Source organism: Ambystoma mexicanum, chromosome 9 (assembly GCF_040938575.1).
Source record: "Ambystoma mexicanum isolate Mex_15411 chromosome 9, UKY_AmexF1_1, whole genome shotgun sequence".
Classification (NCBI taxonomy): Eukaryota; Metazoa; Chordata; class Amphibia; order Caudata; family Ambystomatidae; genus Ambystoma; species Ambystoma mexicanum.
The window spans coordinates 613,612,947-613,636,062 of NC_090931.1; the positions used below are offsets into that span (position 1 = coordinate 613,612,947).

At 43.5% G+C, this 23,116-nt stretch overlaps 1 protein-coding gene across 1 annotated transcript in view; it reads right to left on the reverse strand.

The window, feature by feature from the left end:
• The window catches only part of TAOK1 (TAO kinase 1), a 1,754,180-nt gene that overhangs the window by 824,131 nt on the left and 906,933 nt on the right, over nucleotides 1–23,116 (reverse strand). Inside the window, exon 9 of the mRNA XM_069615276.1 lies at nucleotides 14,941–15,034. Coding sequence (XP_069471377.1) covers nucleotides 14,941–15,034 — 94 coding nt within the window. The remainder of the gene's footprint in view (nucleotides 1–14,940; nucleotides 15,035–23,116) is intronic.

Here is a 23,116-nt window from a genome sequence, read left to right on the forward strand (position 1 = left end):
GTCCGCACAGTGGGCAGGTGGGCATTTTGAAAAGATGCGAATACCACGTCTGTCGTGCCCATATGGGAGTGACTAGGATAATTGTGAAGTGCTCTAGATTTATCTTGTGGATCATGTTCAAGAGTGGTTTTGGTGGAAAAGCGTAGGCAAATATCTCTAACCGACTGATACGCAGTGCATTCCCCTTGGAGCCATGAGGCGTAGCTTATGCATTTTGGTATTCTCCTGTGTCAAACAGATTTATGCCTGGGTGGCCCCAACATCAGAAAATGTTGCCTACAATGTCTGAATGTAGCATGCACTCGTGTTCCAATCGTTGCTCTGTGTTCCTGCTTAGTGTGTCTTCTAGGCAATTGTGTTCCATGGAAGATGCACAGAAAATTCCTCTATGGAAGCTGAGTTTCCAGATTTTCGGAGCTAGTCAGATTTAAGGAGTGTTTGTCCTGCCCAGTTTGTTGACGTAAAACATGGCTGTTGTGCCATCTGTTGTAATTAGTACATTCTTCCCTGTTATGTAGTGTTGGAAAGCTGGACGTGCTTTGTAGTCCACCTCAATTCCAGGACATTGATGTGTTTCTAGGCTAGCATAAAGAGGGGTGGAAGGGGCGCATTCTGGGTCCCAGCTACAATCTGCTCAACATTCCAAAGATCTTCTCCTAGCGTGCTTTCATGCCTCAGCAATCAGGGAGGGTTTCAGGTGTTCAGGGTTGTTCTTATGATTTTGATGTGTGTTGGTGGGCTGACAAAGGGTTTTCCCTTTAACAAGTTCTCCTCTGTCCACCAGTGAAGCACCAGTACCACTGGTTGTGACATCACCACTAGATTATCCTAATTGCCTTGTGCCTGCGACCATTGATTCGCCAACCATTCTTGCACTGGACGCATATGTAGCCCTGCATGTGGCACAATGAATATGCATGAAGGCATCATGCCAAGGAGACTCATTACTTTCCTGACTGATATCTGTTATCGGACGGTAGAACAAGGGATTTGCTATAGTATGTTTTGTACCCTCTTCTTAAAAGGGAAAATTAATGAGTCTTCTGTTCGAATTATAGCCGCTAGGAACAGTTTTTCCAGACTGCGAGTTGAGCTTGAATTCTTTTTGTTGATTGAGAAGCCCAGTTGATGCAAAAGATCTAATGCCTTCTGTGTATTTTGCTGACATATTTGCGTTGTTTCCCGTTATTAGCCAGTCGCACAGATGAACATGTTACTTACCCCTGGTAACATTCTTTTGACTGGATGTTCCTCCCACGTTCTCCTAATTTTATGATATCTTTGTTTCGAACTTCAGCTGCTTCGGAAAAATGTTTCTCTCGGCAGAGGTCGTTGTGCATCGAGACAGTCGACGCGATATCCCTCGAGGGCTTCCATCTCGGCTAACGTCATCGTTGAGTACTTATTCCATGCACAGCGCCGGTTGGCTTTAGTCCCAAATGCAGAATTACCACCCTTCATAAGTACCTTTCACTTATCAGACCTGAAAAGAGTGCATGGTCTAAAGCTCAGAAATTGTACAGTGTGGTAGGTTGGGAGGGCAATGAAGAAAACGTGGGAGGAACATCCAGTCTAAAGAATGTTACCAACTAAGTAACTTATTCTTCAAATGGATTGTGTCTTCCCACATATTGCTCATCTTATGATAGTCTACCAAAGCATTATTAATTTCTTTTGTAGGAGTAAGAATTTGAGAGTTAATATGTTTGTCAAGAATGGAGCATGGAACTGCTTTCCCAAATCTTCCCTCATAGTTAGAGGCGTCCAAACAATGTTTTGTAAACTTGTGGATGGTGGACCAGGTATCTGCCTCGCAGATATCCTTTATCGGAACACCCCTCTGAAGGGCAGAGGACGTGCCATGCCCATAGTGGAATGAGCCTTTAAGCCTACTGGGGGATCATTCCCAGCGAGCCTGTAGCACTCCAAAATAGCCGGTATGATCCATCTGTATAGTGTTTGTTTGGTAACTGACAGACCTAGTTTGTGTCCTATATAACCAATGTAAAGTTGCTTGTGTTGTCGCAACTTTGCCATTCTTGAAACATAAAAGCCTATAGCTCTCCTCGGAGCGAGTCTATGAAATCTTTCCTCTTCCTTGCCAGGATGAGGTGGAGGATATAAGGCCGGAAGCACAATTTTATGCGCTAAATAGTAATCTGATACAATCTTGGGTAGAAAAGAGGGTTTGACCTTAAGGACATCCTTGTAAATGGTGGTAAATTTAGGTTTACAGAAACGCCTGCAACTCACTCACCTTGCAGGCTGATGTTATCGCTACCAACTAAAACGTTTTGTATGTTAAGCAACCGTAAAGGGCAAGAATGGAGTGGCTCGAAAGGATCACACATCAAAAACGTTTACACCAAATCACTGTCCCAAGTTGCTATTTGTAATGGTGAAGGAGGAAACACAAAAAAGGTAGCAGGCGCCCCTCTCTCGAAAGAACAAGGCATGATAACCTGTTCAGTGGTTATTAGCCACATTGAGAGTTTGCAGCCATTGCTTTTTGCTCACTGTACCTTCACAGATGGGAAATACCCATTTGCATATCAGTCTTTGTCCCGCCCACAAGGGAAGTCCAGCACCACTGAACAGGTTATCATGCCTTGTTCTCTCTGCGCAAGTGTGATGCTACTACTGCTAGCACCTTTGTAAATACTTGGGGACTGATGCGATTCTGAAGTTAACAATTAAGTACCTTGAATTGGTAGTACAGAGAGCCTACTTACTTTGAACCTTCGGTATTTTTGATGTGCTAGCAGCATTGAAATATCAAAGTATGCATCTTTGATATCCTGTGTTGATATATAGTCTCCCTTGTTGATCAAAGGGATGACCACCTGTAATGTCATCCTGAACTTTTAAGGTTTGACATGTGTATTTGCTAGCCTGAGATCGAGCACTGGGCGTTGTTTTGTATTGCTTTGGAACAAGGTATTACACAGAATATATATATCTTTTTGTTACTGATGGTGGAACAAGTTCTATGGCTCCTTTCTGTAGAAGTGTCATATTTCTGCCTGTAGAATATGTTGGTGTTCTGCAGGCATTCGTTTGACTTTTGGTTGATGGTTGCACGGTAGTTCCTGGAATTCCACCTGTAATATCTGTTCTTTACAGTTGACAACACCCACTTTTATGATGTGATCCCCTCCCATACGCAAGTGAATAGTACACGACAACCCCCTACTGGAGTGATATGGGAGGAAACCTGAAGCATGGAGTTATTGTTTTGAGATAGAAGCGGAACCTCTAGTAGTTTGGCCTTTACCTCTGCTAAGCCCCCTTCTGAATTGTTTTGGGAAGGAGGATTGTGATGTAGATAATTGTCCCAGATAAGTATACCACGAGCTGGAGCCTGCCCCTGGTGTACAGCCTGAATGAGCTGAGGATCTTGTGTAGCCTTGACCACAAAAAGTGTGGCGGTTGGCATATGTCCCCCTCTGCTGATACATTTTATTTTAATTTGCCCCAGGGTCTTCAGTGTCTCATGTTGCTTCTTTGTGGTCTCAAGAGCATCATCTATCCCTTTGCCAGATAGGACATCATTCTTTTATCATGCTATTATCATTCCCATTCTAAAAAACCTTCAGCTAATACTCTTATCTCCAACTTCCGGCCTATTTCTTCTACCCTACTTATTTAAGCTTCTGAAGCGCGTAGTCTATTTTCAGATTTCTTCCGCTGTTAATGACCTAACTCTCCTCCCACGCTTTCAATCTGGCTTTCGTCCTCGTCACTCTACTGAGACCGCTTTGATGTGTGTACTCAACTAAGTTGGCTAAGGATAAGTTGGCCATCTCTCAGCTTAACCTGCATTCCAATTCTGTTGGCTGTCTCCATGACCACCAGTCTGGCTTCAGAGCTGCCAGAAGCACGGAAACTGCTCTCCTAAACATCTGTGAAGATCTGCTCACCAACCTTGACTAACATTCCCTCTGTCCTCATCCTCCTCGATCTCTCTTCTGCCTTCGACACGGTCAACCATACCATCCTGCTTAACCGTCTCCGTGAAAACTTGGGCATCACTGATCAGGCTGTGGCCTGGCTGACCTTTCCTCTCAGATCCACCCTCCCAGGTCCAACTTGGGTCCTTCCTTTCATCTATCTTCCTCTCTACCTGTGGTGTTCCCCAGGGGTCTAACCTCTCGCCCTGGCTTTTCAACCAATACTTGGCAACTCTTGCCCACTGCATTGCCATTTTCTGCTCAAATTTCCAGTGCTATGCTAACGACACTTTGAAAAACCATCTACTTCACTGTGCATGATTGCTTGCTCTCTGACATATCTGAATTATTTTTCAATAATTTCGTACCGTTGCTTTTTACTTTGTACAGCGCTTTGTACAAAAGCGCTATATAAAAGACTAAATAAAATAAACTACAAATCATCTTGTACTGGCATGTTAAATAGTGTACCTGTCTTTCTAGGTTGAAACCACGAATAACCAAGCCATGCATGTCTTAATTAGTGTACCTTCGGCTACTATCGGAAGCATCAAATATTTTTTTGTGTTGGCTGTTTCCTTGCCTTCAGATAATATTTTGAGTCTCTCAGAGTTGAGAGGCTCACAGACGCTGCTAACTAGGCATTGTAGATTGTCCCATTGGCTCTGTTAAAACTGGCCATGGGGGTTGTATTTTTGCGATGTGCATTTGGAAAGCAGCCGACATAGCTACTTTCTCCTCTCTTCATCTGGCAGAGCCTCAGAAGTGGCAAAAGGAGTCCCAGCTCTCTTGCGAGTAGTAGTAACCACCAGAGAATCAGAATTCAGATGACTCTTGATAACAAATGGGTCTGTGGGTGCTGTTTTAAAAGAAAATCTATCAGAGCACTGACAGCCCTGTTTAGGGCTGCAGTTGAAATGGACCGTAATAATCTACTTTTAACTCATTGCAATAGTGGGATATACTGCCGTATAGTCTTATTTTCGTTGAGAATATCAAAGTCTGTGTCCTCCTTCGACTGTCAATTTTAAAATAGTCAGCCGCCTTTTTTTTAGAAGATCACTGTATAAAATGTGATCATCTATGGATGATGACGATATTGGATATCAATATCTGAAGATGGGACAGTATGGTCATCTGGCTCAGTGCAAGGGACATCATCCAGAGAAAACATCTTCCTCATCAGCATCCAATTAAAATATGACTCCTCATAAGAATCAGTGGATTCTACTCTGGTTGTTTTAGATGGCGGTTCCTCCTCCTCCTGAACGATATGCTTTTGCTTAATAGGGTGTTTTAAAAAAAATCCATGAAAGACGACATCTTGTTTAGTGTCTTCTCAAAACCTATCTTTACTCCAAGCACAACTAGAAGGGGTGTGCTGGACTGGAAAAAGCTCTTCTTCCTGGCTTCCCTGGGCCTGTGTCTTTCTTTAGCGTATCCACTAAAGTGAAGGTGCCCCCTGTGTACACTGACCTCGGTGTGTCTACTATTGTCGAAACTATTTGTTTTGATCCCTGCAGTGTTTGTTTTGATGTCTGTGTGAGGCTATTATGAGTGCCGAACTAGGTTTGCTCTGTGTATTACTTGGCCTTCAAAACATGCGCCGAGCGAGATCCACTTGGCGCTGGGATTTTAGTAGCAGCCAAACTGCTTGCTGAAGAGACGTGTTCCATTGCAGCCCTGGCACTTTTCAACGAGTATGTCCAAACACTTGGGGTGGGCGAAATGTGATTGTATTTGCGTTAAACTGTAAGCTTATGTTTACTTGGCGTCGACACACTAAGCGCCATGCCCGAACCCTGCGTGCGTTTTATATGTTTGCCTCACGCCTGCCATGTTGAGATGGGGATTGCCACTTGGGAATCCCCCCTTTCCTGATCAGATGTCTCCTCTGCATCGCTTATGTAGCCGGGACGATCCTTCTCCACCTAGGATTTTTCTGCGTCGGTGGGGTATGCCGCTGATGCCTCAGCTTGCATCTTGTAGACTGCCCAGCGCTTCAATTGTAGTTCCTTAAGCGTCTTTGGCTTGAAATGCTTACACGCTCGACATTTGGCCTCCTGGTGGTCGCTTGGAAGACAATGGTTACACACATTGTGTATCCGTCTAGGGAAATTTATGGTTACAGGAAGGGAAACATTTAAAAAGGAGTCTTCTCCGTGACTAGCACCCGAGGACAGTAGAACAATATATATATTATGGGGCAAATGTATAGAGACACTCTTTGTCTCCCACCCCCACTCTTCCCCTACTGTGAAGGCCGAAGCCTGAGGAGTTGTAGGCACCCGAATCCCTGAGTGCCGCGAAGTCGCTGTCGCGAGTCAGCAGGTTGCTTTGAGCGTTGTGTGAGGGGTTTGTAATGCGAGGCGGACTACTGCTTGTAGTTTTCTCAAAATATGAAATTTAATTAAACTAAATGCTATCAAATAAAGTCTTGCTTGCACTACTCTATCGAGGAATTCCCTACCTACTCTAAAGGCTAAGGGAACAATCTCTAGCATGGTAAACTAGCCCTCACTCTAAACAACAAGCCTACAAAGGAAATTATAAAGCAACAAGATAATAAAAAATATTAAACAATATTTGCATGACCTTCACCTGCCCTTGGTAAAATCCTTTCCCCAGGTTTCAAAGTCAACTTCAAACTGTTGAAAGGAAAAGCAAAGTCTTGAACCAGTTCTTATCAGTTCCAAGTCAAAGCAAAAGTTTAAAAAAAAAAAATCCACTGGCAACAATTCTTTGGTATTGGTTGAAAAGATCCATTTCCAGCAAAGAAAATAGCACCAATGGTAATCCTGGTTATGACGATAAATTGTCTTCTCTTCAATATTATTTGGTACAGTTCAAAAGAATATGTATTATTTACTTTCAGAACTTTCCAGCTACAGCGTTACAATTGGTTAGAATTTGTCAGGATGCTTCTCTTTGGGCTGCTGCTTCCCTTTTAACAACCACCCTTCTACTTAATTTGATGTTACTGTGAGAAAGGTCACCCTTGTCCCACAGTATGCCACTACTTAAAACCACTCCAATATGTCATCCACGGACAACTTTGTATTCCACTACAGTTTAGGTACTTCTACCATTGCTTTGTAGTTCTAAATTATCAGGCAAAGTCTGACAAAATACTGCAACCTGTTCAGGTGGGCAAGGCAAGCTTCCCTTCAATAACTTTCTGAAAGGGGGCAGCCTCTTTGCTTCTTTAGTCTGTGACTGCCACAAGAATAACCTGCTTCAGCCTACAAGATTTACTTCTTCTCGGCTTCAGCAGTCTTAAGCATTACAGGTTAACTTCTGAATATTATTTACAAGCACCCAGTCCCCTTACCCAGCTTTACTCGCACCTCTTCTGCTCCAGTAATTACCCAGAAGCTGTAGTGCCACTCTTTCAGCTTTAGGTAACAACGAAACACTGATATCATGGACTGTTCACAACTTTACAGAGTCGATAGATCGCTCTAAAGACTGGCTGCACTATGGAAGGGTTTGCCTTTTGGCTTGGGTAAACGCAGTTTTCACTTGGTATTACTTATAACTCTTGTACATCAATGTTAGATATTCGGAATAGATTTAACTAGCGTTCCCTCTTCACAATTAAAGACACGCAATCACTCAATCAAGTTCAACAATGGATGTAATCGCTCTTCACTTCTCACACGAATATTGCAGCTTTCGGAATAAACACGAGTGCTACAATTCCACTGTTAACAGACAGTTTAAAAATATCAAACAACTTTTACTCGCTGTAAACGTTATAAATGTTACTTTGGTGCTGGCTACAGTTACCGGCAAGGCTTGTGGAGTGAATCTGAATGCTGTGCTTCACTCACCAGCTTCAGGGACACTGCAGCTGCCGGTTGCTCTATTTCCCCGACTTCTTCAACCACCACTTCTGGCTCACTTGGGACCCATTGTCTTCTCTAGTACGGTGTCTCCGATCCGGCCACCTTAATTGGAGTTCTTTTTACTCCTGAGCCCTTCGGCTTTCCTTCTGCTTCAGGCCTTGGGCTCCTGCACAGTCAAAGCTCTGCAATCACAGCAACTCGGCTCACACAGGGAAACGTCACTACCAGCATGTATTCCTCTGTGCAGCCTCTACAATACAGGTTTTGGGAACACAGGACGCTCTCAGAACTTCTAGGTGAGATCTGAGGCCCCCACGTTCTGGCATCCCTTCTGTGCTCCCACTTCCACTTGACTTGCCAGCCTTATGCTTCTCTGCTGCCAGCCTTCGAACTCCTGCTCCCGCTGGGGTATTTTAAACATCGCAGGTTAGACAACAGACTTCAGGTGTGAGCCATTGGCATCAATCGCCAGACTCCTGCAATGGCTACTAGGCTTAACTACCTGACCACTACATCTACATGCCTCTTCAGCCCTCTCTTCCTCATAAGTTTCTCTACGATTCTGGGACATGTAGTTCTTTTCAACATATTGATTCTTTATAAGGGTCGATTTAATTCCTTAAGTTTTTTAACAGAAGGGCTGTGGGCTTTAACTTTTACAGAGGAAGATGATTTAGTGAATACATTTCCACAATCCTTTGGTTTTAAATACCAAAATGGGTCTTTCTGTGGGTATAGTGTGCTTTGATGTTACGTTACGGTTCACAACAGTAAATTTAATATGAGGTTGAGAGACCTTAAAATGACAATACGCGATAACCTCTTTTGGCACAGTGGTAAGAAATAATCTCCAAATCAGAGGAAAAATATTGTGTCTCATGCCATGGACTCACCTTGCCACCATGGGTCCTGTTCTCCACCCTGGTGATTCTCACTCAGTACACTACCCCCCCCGCCCCCCCGGGTTGGGATCAGGAAGCATCTGCCTTCCCCTGGCCACCTGGGAGGAGACTCTAGGCAGGGTTTTAGTGAGGGATCCGCTGGATTCTTCACAGCGCTCAACTAAGATAGTAGTATGAAATATAATCTATTTTAACAGATGAATGAAAAATGCTCGATAACTAGCAACGAATACCGAAAACTATAATTCTGCGAAATGCTACCAACCCGATGACGGAATAAAAGGACCTTGACACGTGAAGGATCATGGGTACTGTACATGTCACAGTAGGGATAGTATTATACACGCCCTGTCGACGTGCCTTTTCGAAATCGAAAACAAATCATGTACTATTCCACACTGTACTATTCCACACAGACCACTACAAGTCTATATATTGAGCATTTTCTTAACATCAAAGATTGTATTTAGGTAATGATCCAATCTGCTAACAGATTGCATTAAAAGTTTGCATTTTGAAATTTGGATATACTGTTAAGACCAGTCACATCATTTCAATGGATTCTTTTACTTGTACTGGATTCCCTGTCAACAGCTGCCACCTAGAATCTGAGTTAGTTAAAATTGTGTCACATTCCTATGTGAAGTTAGTTAAAACTTTGGAAACATTGTTAAAACGTATTTTGTTCAAATCAACATACAGCACATTTTTAAGAGGCTTTAAATTTTATGGAAAAAAATCACTTTGGTCCAATCTACTAATGGCAGCCATTATTGCAAGCCCATTTCTAGACTAATTAGGTGTCGAGGAACAGAATTTGGAAGGCCAAAAATATTTTTTGTTAAAGTGCCTTCAAATTGCACAAGTGAAAAATCCCTTGGAAAAGCCAAACCTCGCATTCCATGCATTAAAGTTGGCACTTCTTTCCACTTATAAGATTTAATAAGCGGTAGCATAAGTCCAAAATATTTACCTTTGATTTTTTCAATGGGTGCGACAAAAGGGGAACTTTACTTCTATTTACATTAGCTACAAGGCATGCAATAAGCAGTGTCGCATGGCAATTTGCTATGCAATAATTGTTTGCTAATCAAATGGGCACTTGTGTAGCCAAGCTAGCTATTTAAGTTGCCCTCTTCAATGAAAGCACAGCTCGTCCTACATTCCTCTCTTGGCCTTGCTGCTCTCTTCACCATCTTTCTCTGTTCGCTTCTGCTAATAGAGAGAAAGTGCGGCAGTAATCATTAAGTGCCAAAGGCATGTGTGGGAGTACCAGGCAAGAATAATTTATTTTATAAATATTTGCAAACGAGAAGTAATCAGGGATACCTTTATTAAGCTTTCTATATCCTGTCTGGCAAAGACCAGTATGTGTCAACTTTCATATTCTTTTTAAAAGACTATCTTGCAATTCCATTCCTAAAATGTAGGTTGTTACATAATGCATAACTACAGTATTGATACTGTAAAATGCTGCACCATCGCCATGCTTTAGAGTCAAAGTTTGGGTTACTTTATCTAAATTTCAAAGTGTCAACTAGATTTCTTTTTATTGGTGAAGATGTATCCTATTGAGTGCTTTTGAAAATGTACATAATCACATGAGCAAATGCTGTTTATGGCAAATCTAGTTCTGTAGCCTGCAGGTCAAACATCTTGCAACTTGTCATCAACCCACAAGCAAATCCATACTCCTTGAATTCTATATTATCACCATGTTGCTTTATGCCAGGCACCCTGAAAGTAAGATGACCACAAACTAAAAGATTCCTGTAGTTAGCATCCGGAGCTTGCTTTGCTTTATAATAATGATTGTATTCTATATTACCACCTACAGGAGACAGCTGGCCAAACCTATCAGGGTCTTTTATCACATCTATTTTTCTCATTCATGCAGCTAACCTTTTACATTTCACAGACACTCATCTATGGCTCGCAAAGTATTTTCGCCAACTCACATAGTCGAGTAGATTTTATGAAGGACGAATAGCATTTGCAAGAGAAGTTTGAAACTTTTCTTTTTTAAACGTTTACTTTGTTTGCAGTAAATGCCAAATAAGTTTCACTGTGCAAGGCTGGCTTCTGGGTGGCAGCAATGTGCCAAATAAAGCAGGTTTTTAGTGGCATGCACCATTTTACAGAAATCGCATTTTAAATTTGTTGTCCTCCCTTGTTATAGGTCGAGTGCATTTCTCTTAGGTTGAATAGGAAAACTGTGTTAACCGACCTGCCGGTCTAGCTGAATTTTGAAGAATTTGCAAGGCTCGACTCTTCTCACTAATGTCTTATTTCAGCAGCACACAAAACCGCCGTATTGTTCCTCATTTCATGTCTTGGGTACAAATAACTTCTTGTGACAAACAATTTTAGTACAAAATTGCTAATCAAATGCATCTGTTTGCTAATCAAAAAGATTTTCATCAGCAAACGCTACTAATTAATTTTTGAAAACTAATTTATGCCTTGACCTAATGGCCATAATTTATCATATATGGGAAAGCCCAAATTGATTAGCTTACCATTTACAGACTATTTAAAGCTTCTAAGTTGCTCAATTGATCTGCAATTCATTTACTTTCATATAGCCCTCCAAACTGTTAAGTGCACGCTGCAAGTCAATTTGAGTCTTCTCAAAAATTATAGTATCAACTGCAAATAAATAATAAAGATGGTATTCTCAAATGCCACAATTTAGGAGGAAAGGTTACAGATGTATCTAGTCCTTCATCAAGGTCTCCAAGATACAAATTAAATAGACTTGGCACTGGTACACAGCCGACTGGGCAATTGCAGAGGGGTGGCGGGGCAAGAGCAGCCGAGAGGGGAGGGGAGAAGGGGCAAGAGCAGCCGAGGAGGGGAGGGGAAGGGAAGGGAGGGGAGAAGGGGCAAGAGCAGCCGAGGAGGGGAGGGGAAGGGAAGGGAGGGGAGAAGGGGCAAGAGCAGCCGGGGAGGGGAAGGGAGGCGAGAAGGGGCAAGAGCAGCCGAGGAGGGGTGGGTGGAGGGAAGGAGGGGCAAGAGCAGCCGAGGAGAGGTAGGTGGAGGGGAGGAGGGGCAAGAGCAGCCGACTGAAGAGGGGAGGAGGGGCAAGAGCAGCCGACTGAAGAGGGGAGGAGGGGCAAGAGCAGCCGACTGAAGAGGGGAGGAGGGGCAAGAGCAGCCGACTGAAGAGGGGAGGAGGGGCAAGAGCAGCCGACTGAAGAGGGGAGGAGGGGCAAGAGCAGCCGACTGAAGAGGGGAGGAGGGGCAAGAGCAGCCGACTGAAGAGGGGAGGAGGGGCAAGAGCAGCCGACTGAAGAGGGGAGGAGGGGCAAGAGCAGCCGACTGAAGAGGGGAGGAGGGGCAAGAGCAGCCGACTGAAGAGGGGAGGAGGGGCAAGAGCAGCCGACTGAAGAGGGGAGGAGGGGCAAGAGCAGCCGACTGAAGAGGGGAGGAGGGGCAAGAGCAGCCGACTGAAGAGGGGAGGAGGGGCAAGAGCAGCCGACTGAAGAGGGGAGGAGGGGCAAGAGCAGCCGACTGAAGAGGGGAGGAGGGGCAAGAGCAGCCGACTGAAGAGGGGAGGAGGGGCAAGAGCAGCCGACTGAAGAGGGGAGGAGGGGCAAGAGCAGCCGACTGAAGAGGGGAGGAGGGGCAAGAGCAGCCGACTGAAGAGGGGAGGAGGGGCAAGAGCAGCCGACTGAAGAGGGGAGGAGGGGCAAGAGCAGCCGACTGAAGAGGGGAGGAGGGGCAAGAGCAGCCGACTGAAGAGGGGAGGAGGGGCAAGAGCAGCCGACTGAAGAGGGGAGGAGGGGCAAGAGCAGCCGACTGAAGAGGGGAGGAGGGGCAAGAGCAGCCGACTGAAGAGGGGAGGAGGGGCAAGAGCAGCCGACTGAGGAGGGGAGGAGGGGCAAGAGCAGCCGACTGAGGAGGGGAGGAGGGGCAAGAGCAGCCGACTGAGGAGGGGAGGAGGGGCAAGTGCAGCCGACTGAGGAGGGGAGGAGGGGCAAGAGCAGCCGACTGAGGAGGGGAGGAGGGGCAAGAGCAGCCGACTGAGGAGGGGAGGAGGGGCAAGAGCAGCCGACTGAGGAGGGGAGGAGGGGCAAGAGCAGCCGACTGAGGAGGGGAGGAGGAGTAAGAGCAGCCGACTGAGGAGGGGAGGAGGGGTAAGAGCAGCCGACTGAGGAGGGGAGGAGGGGTAAGAGCAGCCGACTGAGGAGGGGAGGAGGGGTAAGAGCAGCCGACTGAGGAGGGGAGGAGGGGTAAGAGCAGCCGACTGAGGAGGGGAGGAGGGGTAAGAGCAGCCGACTGAGGAGGGGAGGAGGGGTAAGAGCAGCCGACTGAGGAGGGGAGGAGGGGTAAGAGCAGCCGACTGAGGAGGGGAGGAGGGGTAGGAGCAGCCGACTGAGATGGGGAGGAGGGGTAAGAGCAGCCGACTGAGATGGGGAGGAGGGGTAAGAGCAGCCGACTGAAGAGGGGAGGAGGGGCAAGAGCAGCCGACTGAAGAGGGGAGGAGGGGCAAGAGCAGCCGACTGAAGAGGGGAGGAGGGGCAAGAGCAGCCGACTGAAGAGGGGAGGAGGGGCAAGAGCAGCCGACTGAAGAGGGGAGGAGGGGCAAGAGCAGCCGACTGAAGAGGGGAGGAGGGGCAAGAGCAGCCGACTGAAGAGGGGAGGAGGGGCAAGAGCAGCCGACTGAAGAGGGGAGGAGGGGCAAGAGCAGCCGACTGAAGAGGGGAGGAGGGGCAAGAGCAGCCGACTGAAGAGGGGAGGAGGGGCAAGAGCAGCCGACTGAAGAGGGGAGGAGGGGCAAGAGCAGCCGACTGAAGAGGGGAGGAGGGGCAAGAGCAGCCGACTGAAGAGGGGAGGAGGGGCAAGAGCAGCCGACTGAAGAGGGGAGGAGGGGCAAGAGCAGCCGACTGAAGAGGGGAGGAGGGGCAAGAGCAGCCGACTGAAGAGGGGAGGAGGGGCAAGAGCAGCCGACTGAAGAGGGGAGGAGGGGCAAGAGCAGCCGACTGAAGAGGGGAGGAGGGGCAAGAGCAGCCGACTGAAGAGGGGAGGAGGGGCAAGAGCAGCCGACTGAAGAGGGGAGGAGGGGCAAGAGCAGCCGACTGAAGAGGGGAGGAGGGGCAAGAGCAGCCGACTGAAGAGGGGAGGAGGGGCAAGAGCAGCCGACTGAAGAGGGGAGGAGGGCAAGAGCAGCCGACTGAGGAGGGGAGGAGGGGCAAGAGCAGCCGACTGAGGAGGGGAGGAGGGGCAAGAGCAGCCGACTGAGGAGGGGAGGAGGGGTAAGAGCAGCCGACTGAGGAGGGGAGGAGGGGTAAGAGCAGCCGACTGAGGAGGGGAGGAGGGGTAAGAGCAGCCGACTGAGGAGGGGAGGAGGGGTAAGAGCAGCCGACTGAGGAGGGGAGGAGGGGTAAGAGCAGCCGACTGAGGAGGGGAGGAGGGGTAAGAGCAGCCGACTGAGGAGGGGAGGAGGGATAAGAGCAGCCGACTGAGGAGGGGAGGAGGGGCAAGAGCAGCCGACTGAGGGGAAAGAGCAGCCGACTGAGGAGGGGAGGAGGGGTAGGAGCAGCCGACTGAGGAGGGGAGGAGGGGTAAGAGCAGCCGACTGAGGAGGGGAGGAGGGGTAAGAGCAGCCGACTGAGATGGGGAGGAGGGGTAAGAGCAGCCTACTGAGGGGTGGAGAGGTAAGAGCAGCCGACTGAGGGGAGGAGGGGTAAGAGCAGCCGACTGAGGAGGGGTAACTGTAGCAAAGTGAGAAGGGGTGAGAGTCAAGGGACTATGGGGAGATCGAGTCAGAGTGCAGAACATCACAGGGACAGGAGCGAGGGGTCAAAAGTGAGAAGGAGAGACCAAGAGGAGAAAACTGGGAATTTGAGTTGGAGAGAGCAGTAGCAAGATGAGGGAAAGGAGGGAAAGAGCAAATGAGAGTGGATAATACCAAACTCATCTTTTGCATATACTTAATTAAACCCCTTGAAATTTGCTTGAAAGTCCCGGTTATTAAGGCCATCAGTGACATCATATATTCTTTTGTAAATATCAACACAGGTCAGATCCTCTATGCATTGAGGTAAAGGCTACCTGAAGTTCAGCGTGTAAAGCAGACTATCAGAGTGCTTTTCTTATGTTGCATATTGCTCCTAAACTTGCTAATGGCTCAAAGGTTGAGCAGCTTTATGCACTTGCATACACATTCCCTCCCAGTAAGAGTTAGCCCTTCTCCAATGCCTTGAGCAAGTCACAGTTTCACAAAAGAAAACTTACCATTCATTGTTCTGCAGCGTGGGAGAGTCATTCTGTGCTATGTGGTATAAGGCACTCATTGCATTCATGTTAAATAATGGAGGTTTTCTTTCAGCTACATAAGAAAGAAACAAATTGAGTCAATCAACTTTCTTTAGGTTAGTCTACAATCATGGCACATGTTCTACTTTATGACACTTGACGCTTTTCATGATTTTAAAATCTGATGCTTTATTTATGTCATCAAAAGGAATAACGACTTACCTGCAATCATTCCATTCCATATCCTTATAGTCAAAAGCTTAAATCAGTTTTTGAGCGAGTGGAGAGAAACGCACACATTTAGCATGAAGGTTAACACGGTGCAATAATGCCCTGCAATACAGCACTCACCTTTTTTAGGAGATTAAATAAAAAGGATAGTGCCAGTTCTTAAACAAAAGGGGAAAAGGGTCTCAGTTATCAAAATACCCATTGTGGAATACTGAGATCAAAGGTTACAAAGATTCCTTCATTATAGGAACCTAATTATATTTCATAATTTTCTAATAGAACATCAACATGTACAGCTAATGGAAAATTGGTAAAAAAGCTGGAAGAAGACTCATTAAAAGCTTAACCGCTGATTATACCAACGTCCACCCCTTATCATCCACTAATACTGCATGCCCGCATTGAAGTAGTAATCTCCATCGAAGGTAAGAGGTTAACTGACCAAGCACTTCTGCAGGGATTTACCGACACATATCAACTATGGCATCGGAATGCACCAAGAAATGTCTGACAAAATAATATGCTTCAAAGTTGCTGCATAACAGATTATCAGCTTTGCCTGCTGTGCCTCTATCAGAGGTGACCCTCTGTATACCAGGACAAGCTAAATGTGCTTTTCCACAACAATATCTTATGTAGGATCCCATATGTTTATAGAAAGTAGTTTGTGCATCGTAATTCACAAATAATTGCCTTAAAATTAATTTTGGTTCCCCGTTTTTGTTTAGTTGAAAATAGGGGCCTCATAACAAACAAAGGATACATGTGATTGACAAAGAATGTGTAACAGGATAAACATAGCAAAAGTTAATTAGGCACAACATACATATATGAAACAATTATTATAAAATCAAACCCAATAATATGTATGTCAGCAAGTAATATTACTAAAAAAGTTATCAAAGGAGGCCCATCAAAAATGAGGTATACAAGACATACATTTAGAATTTGAATTACAGTAGAAACAGTTTGAGATTGTGTTAACACTCAACAAGACATAAAAGAGAAGGAAAACACAAGGAAAAAGTAAACTTAAAGCATGTAATAAAAAATACAACTTGGGGAAGAACTAGAATTGCACAGATCCAAAATTAGACTAATTTACCCCAAACCAGAAGACTCATTGTAAAAGTCAAGCAACTTTAATACAGAATACGATAAATGATTAATAGAAGCATACCAAATATCTTATCAATAGGTTAGGAGTATTTACCAGCCATTTTTTCAAATCTATGCAAGTTACAAAATGACAGTAATATTTTGAAAGTGCTTCCTAATAAAAGTGATAGTTTGAATAGCAACTACCACAAATAGATCAAGAGAAAGTTTCAAACAAAAATGCTGAGGTAGTGTCAATCGCAAGGCTACTTAATGAAACGTGTCAAAAAGATGGGGGTATTTTAACATTAAATATAAGCTGTAATATATTCAAAATCTGGTTCCAGAATTATTTTAATGAGTTTACGGTAAAAGAAAAACATGTTTAAAAGTACACTCATTCTCCAGACCAGCAACATATGTTGTTTAGAAGTGAACAACTTACTAGGGGTAATGAAGGCTCTACGAAGGAAAATTAAAAAGGATCCAGTTAAACTTGGTGACACTGAGATCGACCCAAATCTGTTCCAAATATGAGACCACAAATAAACAATGGCTCAATTTTACAATCCAATAATTTCCAATTGAAAAGACCATTTAGTATCCCAGAATCTCAAAATGTTCAGAACATAGGAGAACCCTGTAAGACTCAGAGGAGGAAATATTCAGAAATCAAAATCTACCTGGCTCATGAGTAGCCTCATAACTACAGATATGAGGCAGGTTGTCCAGAAAAGCATTAACGTATCCTAGTATACTGGGGTAAGAGGGATAGCAAATGTAGCCCTAAAATCAAAGCACACATGGTCAACCCTGTTTCCCCATTCACCCTATACAATTTATTATGCCATATTTACTGTGAGACAAATTCAGAAGGTTTCCTCATATGTGGGTATAACAACTCTCACAGACTAGAAGCTGTAATTTTAATGCAAAGTGGCTGAAAACCTTAGTCTTACAACACAGTAGTAGTAGCGAGTCATTTGTACAGCACCTTTCACCATTATTATGGTCACAACGAGCTGTAGGTTAAACGCCCTCGGGGGACCTGAGTCCAGGTATGGGAAAATATTTGAGGAGATGGTAGTATGCATGTGTGCATATGTAAAACAAATCCATAATAGGAAAAGGGAAAACAAATGATTTCAATAAAAAATACAAGGTTGGGGGATTAATGAAGTAGGAACCACAATAGGGCAAGCGTCAGTATAAAATTTGTTAGATAAGGTTTGAAATTGGGGAATTTAATCACATCACTCTCCTTAACTCCCTCATTTGCATGTATTTTGACCAATTCAACATTTTCTACCACATAATAATTTAGTACAAAATGGAATGCAAGTGGGAGGAGAAATAATATCAGAAATAAAGCACAATGTGAATAACATTTGAATTGCCTCCAAACGCACCCCACCAAGTCAAACATTGTGGAGACTATGTACTAGCTAAAAATAAACATAGAAAGAATTCAGTTTGACTGTTTAACGGATTATGTAATATGAACACCTAAATATTAGACAATGTTTCACACCAAAATTGACCAAAACATGTTTAATATAATGTGTCAAGGTGGAGGATAGTGGGGGGGGGGTGCGGGGTCAGTACATCCGATTTATATTTCATTAATATTCAGAAACCAAGGAAAAGAGCAACGCATTCAAAACGTTATAAAAATCAGAACCTGGATTTTAAAAAAAATGAGAATGTCAACCATATATGCAGATCTGTTTTATTATAATTGACAATCAAAATCTTGCCATTAAGACAAGGAAAGTTTCCATAGCAAGAATGAATGAATGAATTGGGAGACAGAACATGTTGGGCTAATATTCCTAAAAGAGGAAAGGGGATAGATTGATCATTAATGAAAATATAAGTTTTGGCATTAGATTAAAAAAGTTAAACTAGAGATATAAACAGAGCTAAATCCAAGCCAATTTAATGTTTCAAATAGATCATTCCACTCCACACGATCAAATGCGTTTTCCTCCGCAGGAGCAATTGCAGCAAAACTATTAGTTTGCGAGTAAAATAGAGAATATGAAAGAAGAATCTAGAGTTAGCATACAATAACACTATCCCTTTAAACCTGTTTGATCAGCCCTAATTAAGAAGTAAAGAATGGTATCAATTCTATTAGCATAGATTATGAGAAAGACCCCTCACGCCCCCAAGTCTCAGCAACTGTTTCTAAGCAAGAAAACAAAATCAAGCAAATTTTGCATGCAAGCTATGCAGAGAAAGTGCATAAAAGTCAGAGGAATCGTCGCCTGACCTAGGAGCCTAACCATTTCTAAAATCTTAAATTGTTTTGTAAATATCATTGACATGAATGGACATCTTCAGAGAGCTAATATAACACATCAGAGAGGATTTACAAAGTATGCAATCAAAGAAACTACTCAAACTTGGTCTAACAAAGGCATGCTCAGGCCTAGAAAGGTCTTTATAGAATTTAGTAAAGACCTCCAAAATAGCTTTATTCAAAGAAACCTGAACTCCATCTTCAGTTTTTATTATAAGGGATTCTAGATTGCTTCTTTTTCAATTTCAAATATGAACAAGGGCTTGAATAATGTTGCTTGAATTTTGGCACATGTTGGCCTTGCATTTAAAAATGGCTAAACAGGCTTTGTATTAATAATTTAGTTTATTGTGATATAATCCAACATTTGGACTTTACACAACATAAAATTCTTAATACACGAAGTACAGAAAGTGTAATACAAATGGGCAAATACAGATAAAGATGAAATATGCAAGTAAAAGGAAAATACAATTGTGTACGACACAACAACATAGACCTGTATCACACTGCATCCTATAGTTCTGTGGGGCTAAGCCCTATGGGCACTTAATGTATATTTAAACCAGCAGACAGTAGTAAAAAATACGAATTTTTCCTTTAGGTATGACCAACAATGATTAGTATACAACGCGCAGCAGGGCAATTCGGTTCCATGGCCCAGTACATTCCAGTTTCAGATACTACCAAGTACATCAGGCAGTTTAATTCAAGTCATCAGTCAGATTCATGAAGAGATGAAGGAGGCTCAAGAGGGTAAGAGGAAAAAAAATATTTTTCGAACACCACTGTCTAGCTTCATTATAGATCAGGCAGTAGGACATTAACATGCTGCCATACTTTAAATAAGGCAAGTTGAGCTGAGATAGAATGCGTGTTCAGACATAATCCCAAAAAAAAGTCAGCAGTGATCGCCTCGTAGGATTCAACCAGGCTGCCCAAAGTACACATATATAGAGGCCCCAGTATAGAGGCCCTTTGTATTAGTACATTTTAAATTCTACATAGAGAGTCACAATACATTTAAGAGGGTGAGCACTAGCTTATCATTCCAAGTGTTTTCTAATATTTGAGCTGTCTCAGAAGTGAGTTACACTTTACTAGTATCTTTTTTATTTGAGCCTCTAAGGGCTGCGTAATATTCCCAATTATTAACTACAGAAGTTTCCTCTTTTATTGAATAACAAAAATAAATGAAGTTGTAACATTGCCTACTTTTTTCATCACATAAAATAGAATTATTAAATGTCTGTCTACTAGGAACGTTTGACCTATACAAGAGATACAAACTTGTAACCACTGGTTCAGTGTCAGTAAAAGTAATGCACTCAATCTGAGGTCAATAGCAGCAGTAAGGGACTAACACTATATGATTCAATATGCTGTAAAGCATTATGTGGAAATGCCTAATAAGTAAACTCTGTATCTGAGGGGTCAACCAATCGCTATAAATCAACAATAGCTACCTCATAAAAAGAGTCAACGTTCTACGAGATTGGCTACTTTTAAGCAAACGCTTGGATTTTCTATGCATGAAAGGATTTATAATAGCATTAAAGTCCCAACAAAGTAGCAGATTAGGGAGATCAGATTGGAATTACAAGCTTTTCAGAATCACCCAGGAGGGGGTATTAAGCTTAGTGGGGCCATAAAACAATTCTAGATAGAGAGAGCAAGAAGTATAACATTTCTCAGGTCTTGTAAGAAGTGCAACATAAAAAACATCTCTTACATCATGATGGCAAGACTGAGCGAGCAGGGCAGAAGCAACAATACAGCACATAGTTTCAAAGCCTGAACAAGTATAAGTGAGGGGAAGCACACGCAGCAAGGAAGGAAGACACATTATCTTGGAACATCAACACAAAAATAAGCAAAGATGACTCTGTAGGAATTAAGTAAGTTGTAAAAGGACACTACAGCTGCAAGGGCCCAAGCTAAAGAGAGATAACAAGTAGTGGAGAGCCAAAGAAGACGGACTACCAACGTCACCCCATCACTCTGCCAATAACTACATTTTAAGATAAAGGTGCCAGTTATCAAGAAATAGTCGATTAGCAACAATAAAAAGATGTTTGAAGTGTGCTCATTAGAAGTAGAAGGCAACTGGTTATACAATAGAAATGAAGGGGTCCATTTCGTCCATTATACATGAGTGAATAAAATGTTTATCATCAAATGTGAAAAAGCGCCCTCCAAGTGTTACTATGAACGTGTGCAGGGATTGACAAGGTCATAACGAGCATTCAGTTGCTTCAAGGCTGGGAGGAAAGGAGTTCCCGTCTCGACATAATAGCGTCGACATATCTTGTGCAATTAATATTTTATGGCCAGTCTAAATAAATGGTTTAAATGCTCTTACTTCATCCTTATGTACAGATGGGTTTACACTGCAGTAACAGGAAGATTAATGTTCTACGACCTCGTTTTCTTATGCAAGGGTCCTTTTCAGGCCCAGCCTATGAGATCTTTGAATATTTAAACAGACTGATTTAGGTAGGTCCAGAAACGTACTCCCTCGAGCAGGCCAATTAGGTGTGGATTGCTAGGTCTGCTACAATTCTCCAGTGCTTTAAGGGTGAATGAAGCTGTACACCTTTATTGGAAATAGCTTAAGCTTTACTAATCCTCCTTTCCAACATCTCAATCATGAATTCAAAGTAAGCCCATCTGAAGCCAAGTTGTTGTAGTTTGACATAAGTCGTTTCTAAGAACGGTTTAAGAGCTCTTAACTTAGGGTGGTTTGCATGGCAGAATCAGATGAGTCTTTTGGGGTTCAGAGAAGGTGTCACTGTTCAGTCTTTTGAGAGCACTCGTCGATGGAAGAGCAGACGATTTGCCGTTCCTTTTGAAGAGGCCATATTGAAGTGCAGACTATGATGGTACAAGGTCTTGCCACAGAAAGGCAGTCAAAATTGCAGATCTTTAATTTTCAATAAAGAGAACACTATAGATTATTCCAAAGCAAGTTTACACCTCACAAGAACTGACAGAAATTAGTTGATCCGTGTTGAGCCACACCGAAATTGATCTATTACACTTAAATAATTCTTGAAGCAGAGTATCATTATGAGGACAAGGCCAGTACAGTAAGTGGTGCTGGTTTATAAAAACAGCATTGTTATAGGAAAAGGAGAAACTGATCAAGTCATGCCAAATGGAATAACACATGGGAGTTAATTATGTGCACTAGCATTCTGTTGAAGTTATGAACTTATACAAGCTCATGAATTAAATATAAATATGGGCAAAGGGTGAAAGAAAAGCTTGGAGCAGATGGGCTTTGTCGCAATAAATTTCACACAGCACAACAGTGGTAAGCATAAGTCTTAGTTACTTATCTGTAACTGTATTTCTCCAGCATTGGTATCTTTCAAAGATTTGTATGCTTGAATATTCCCCGTCATCAGACCAGGAATCCCCCGATTTAAATTATTAAAAAAATAAATATATACATTATTTCCATAGAAATATGAATGTAGGTTGCCCATTATGGTGTATGAGCCATTCACTTGTGTAGTCCCTCCACCTCACATTGGTCCTTAATGGCCCTACCAATCAGGTGGCAGGGCTTAAGTTCCACCACAGTCAGCCATCTTCAGATTTTGAACTGTAGAGACTACAGTAGGATGTATGCCGAGCGTAGGAGCATCCTCTAGGGGAGGCGGTGGGCGCATGTGAATCTATGAAAGATACCAATGCTGGAGAAATACAGTTACAGGTAAGTAACTAAGACTTCTCCAGCATTGGATCTTTCATAGATTCAGATGCTTGAATAGAATACCAAGTTGAGCCTTTACCATACAGCAACATAAAGGTTACATACCCAGGGAAAGGCGGGAGAGGAGGCTGATCCTAGCTTATGCAAAGAGGTGGCAGAGCACTGCCTGGCCAACTGCAGATTCTTTGTTGGTTTCTTCTGTCAGGCAGTAATGCTAGGCGAACGTGAGCAGAGTGCTCCAGGTAGTGGCTCTGCATATGGCCTTCAATGCTACCCCTGCGTGAAATGCCAATGAAGATCTTCTCCCTCTGGTGGAGTGAGCCGAGGGAGGCTTGGTGAGAGGGTCGTCTTTAGACTGATGACAGTGGGTGATACATTGAGAAACCGAACGTACCAGACTTTGTTTTGAAATATGCTGACCTTTAGTGCGGTCAGAAAAAGCAATGAACAATCTGTTAGAGGCGTGGAACTCCTTAGTTCTCTGCAAGTAAAACTTTAGAAACCTTGCCACATCTAGTGAATGCAAAGTTCTCTCTGCATCCGAGGTTCCATTCTGGAAGAAAGTTGGGAGGACAATGCGCTCCGTGTCCTCTCCGACAAGTCCTTACGAAGGAATTTAGGATGTGTTCTCAGAATGACGCAGTCCTTATGGAACAAGGTGAAAGGAGGTTCCAATGATAAAGCTTGCAACTCACTGATCCTCCTGGCCGATGTGATGGCTATCAAGAAAGCCGTTTTCCAGGATAAAAATGTTATGTCACATCTTTGAATAGGCTCGTATGGTGGTTCCATGAGAGCTG